The sequence below is a fragment of the Penaeus vannamei genome, chromosome 34 (assembly GCF_042767895.1).
Source record: "Penaeus vannamei isolate JL-2024 chromosome 34, ASM4276789v1, whole genome shotgun sequence".
In the NCBI taxonomy this organism is placed as follows: domain Eukaryota; kingdom Metazoa; phylum Arthropoda; class Malacostraca; order Decapoda; family Penaeidae; genus Penaeus; species Penaeus vannamei.
The window spans coordinates 9,893,507-9,896,006 of record NC_091582.1 but is presented as its reverse complement, the minus strand read 5'-3'; the positions used below and the strand labels follow the sequence as shown (position 1 = coordinate 9,896,006).

The following is a 2,500-nucleotide window of genomic DNA, read 5'->3' as shown; positions in this document are numbered from 1 at the left end:
TTGCTGGCCCCTCTCTCCACCATCACATCATGATCACAATTGCTGTAACCATTTAACTTCCCACTGCCAACTCCATTTACCACATCTCCATTGGACCCATTGATAACCCCATTAGTGAGACTGGAATGATTGCTGCTTTTTTCCACAATTCCATTTTTTTGTACATTATGATCTTCCTCTGCACCCTTGTTCTTATCTTTTACAATCTGTTCCTCCCCTCTGAGTGCTCTTAAAACCAGTAGCACATCATGTGAAATGTTGTCAGGGCAATTGGAGTGACTCTGTGAGACCTTTTCCACATCAACAAACTTATCCAGGGTTTTGTACTCTTCAACATAGCCAAAGAGGATGTCTACATACGGCAGGAGTTCAGTAAGCTCATTAGGATGGTTTTCACAGACGTAACTGCCACAGAGATTGAACACAAATGTCTTTTTGTGCTGCTGAGCATATTTGGCAATCTAGAAATCAGAAAAAATGTAGTTTAGTAGTAGGAATATCAAGTTAAAGACCTTTACTACATTGTAAACCAGAACATTATATAGTAACCATCAAAATATGAATGAGAACAGAAGTACAGAAGATAATATGTATATCAAAGTTTTCATCTCCACTACATACAGATATCCCAATAAGATGGGATATTGTGGTCACAATGTTCTTCCAATAAATCTAATCCTGATGACTAAAAGTTCCTTGAGCTCTTATTCACATACCATAAATTAAACAAAGCCATTTGACAAACCTGCAAAGTTGTAGGGAAACTGTGTGTTATGAAATAGCCCTCAACATAGATGTACTCTGCTTTTTCTAGGACTGGGAGTAGACGGGAATTAAAAACATGCTCTGGATCACAAGTGTTTGCAGCTCCAATATCAGCACAGAGGCAGCGACAAGCCCCAAGTACAAGAGCTACACAGGTGCCTGTGGGTTGATCTTCAACTTCCACAAATCTGCAAATGAAATTCTACATCTTAACAATACATTATGAAATTAGTTTTCATGTATGTATACACCTATTACCATTTCACAACATCATAACTTACTAAAGGGGTTATCATGTAAGAGCAGATTTTCATGTACCTTCAACTATTTACAATCTATTCACTTTATGTATTGTGTACTTCTACCAAACAAGCTCACACAATGTTTAATCTGTACATTTCTCTGATAATCACAGACTACTAATCCTCATTATCCATGAAAAAATAAACTGTATTTAGGCAAATAATCCTCTCAGTACGGCTTCCCACATTCCCCAAACATAGCATCTAGATCTGGAATTACGTCAAGATTTTGATAAGGCTAGTAGAAATTGGACTATCACATGTAAAAATGCAACTAATGAATGTTAGTATTATTATTTCTTATAACAATCATGATAATAATGGGAGATGCTCTACAGGCTTAGACTGGTACTATTATATAAATCATATATATCTAACTGAAGAACCAAGAACATTTGTTTGTAATTTAGCATAATAATCACACCAAAAATCTTCATTCGACTTTTGTAGAAAGTAAATATTAAATAGCTCATAACAATTTTTTGTGTATGGAGACACACTACAGATATGTAAACTGTGGAGAGTACACCAAAAATTTGCATTTTTGTGATAACACCTTGACATACTCAGTGAGGCACAGAAACATTTCCTTGAACCCCTATATTTCCTTTTAGATTTCATGAAAAAGTATGTATGATAAAAAAAAAAAAAAAAAAAAATCTAACTGAAAAAAAAAAAAAATGTCATTTGCTAAAGCAAATGACTTTTTGTTTGTGACATTATGATGGTCTACATTATCTACAAAATCTGTCCCTCCTACATAAATACGATAATATTACATTAATTACAGTTATGTAATATTCACTCACCATCCCCTTAGTCAAGGGCCATGGGGATAGTGAAAAATCACACTCGTCCTTAGCTACGTCACTTTATTGGTCATATCAATTCTATTTATAGTTATGACTTTCGCATCATTAATTGACTAAACAGTAATGATACACACATTTTTGACAATTTCTAGTCCAATAAAATCGTCAACATGTTATCCTCTTCCTTTTGACGCATATGCAGTCCAATAAAATCGTCTACATGTTATCCTCTTCCTTTTGATGCATATGTATTCTTTAACACAGTTGGCTGAATCAAGTATATTTCTTATTTCTATTACTACTACTGTTCTTTTCTATATTATTTTTATCATTATGATTACTACTATTCTTTAAAAAAAGGTATCAACAATGACAACAGTAATAAAACCCTCAAAATCTTTAACATTCAAAGACCGGGATAAGAGGTAAGGTCAGCTAGACCTATTATTGACTTCATGTTACCAAAGTACTTCTGCATGCACTCCCAGTATCAGAACTCCAAACAGTTTACCCTCAATGGCTTAAATGCCAGCAAGCCCTAACTGTCCAAAACTCACCTGGTAACAACTCCACTCTGCTGTACTATTGTAGACAGTCTCCTTGCATGTTCGTCCTTGCCAA

General features: G+C 34.7%; 1 protein-coding gene across 2 annotated transcripts in view; it reads right to left on the bottom strand.

Annotated features, from left to right (window-relative positions):
* Positions 1-2,500, bottom strand: part of LOC113801020 (uncharacterized) — a 23,558-nt gene that overhangs the window by 619 nt on the left and 20,439 nt on the right. For both annotated transcript variants that reach the window (XM_027351825.2, XM_070113327.1), the window contains exons 3-5: positions 2,437-2,500; positions 746-953; positions 1-461 (exon numbers count right to left, since the gene is read on the bottom strand). The exon at positions 1-461 is cut by the window's left edge; the exon at positions 2,437-2,500 is cut by the window's right edge and continues 101 nt beyond it. In XM_027351825.2, coding sequence (XP_027207626.1) covers positions 1-461; positions 746-953; positions 2,437-2,500 — 733 coding nt within the window. The remainder of the gene's footprint in view (positions 462-745; positions 954-2,436) is intronic.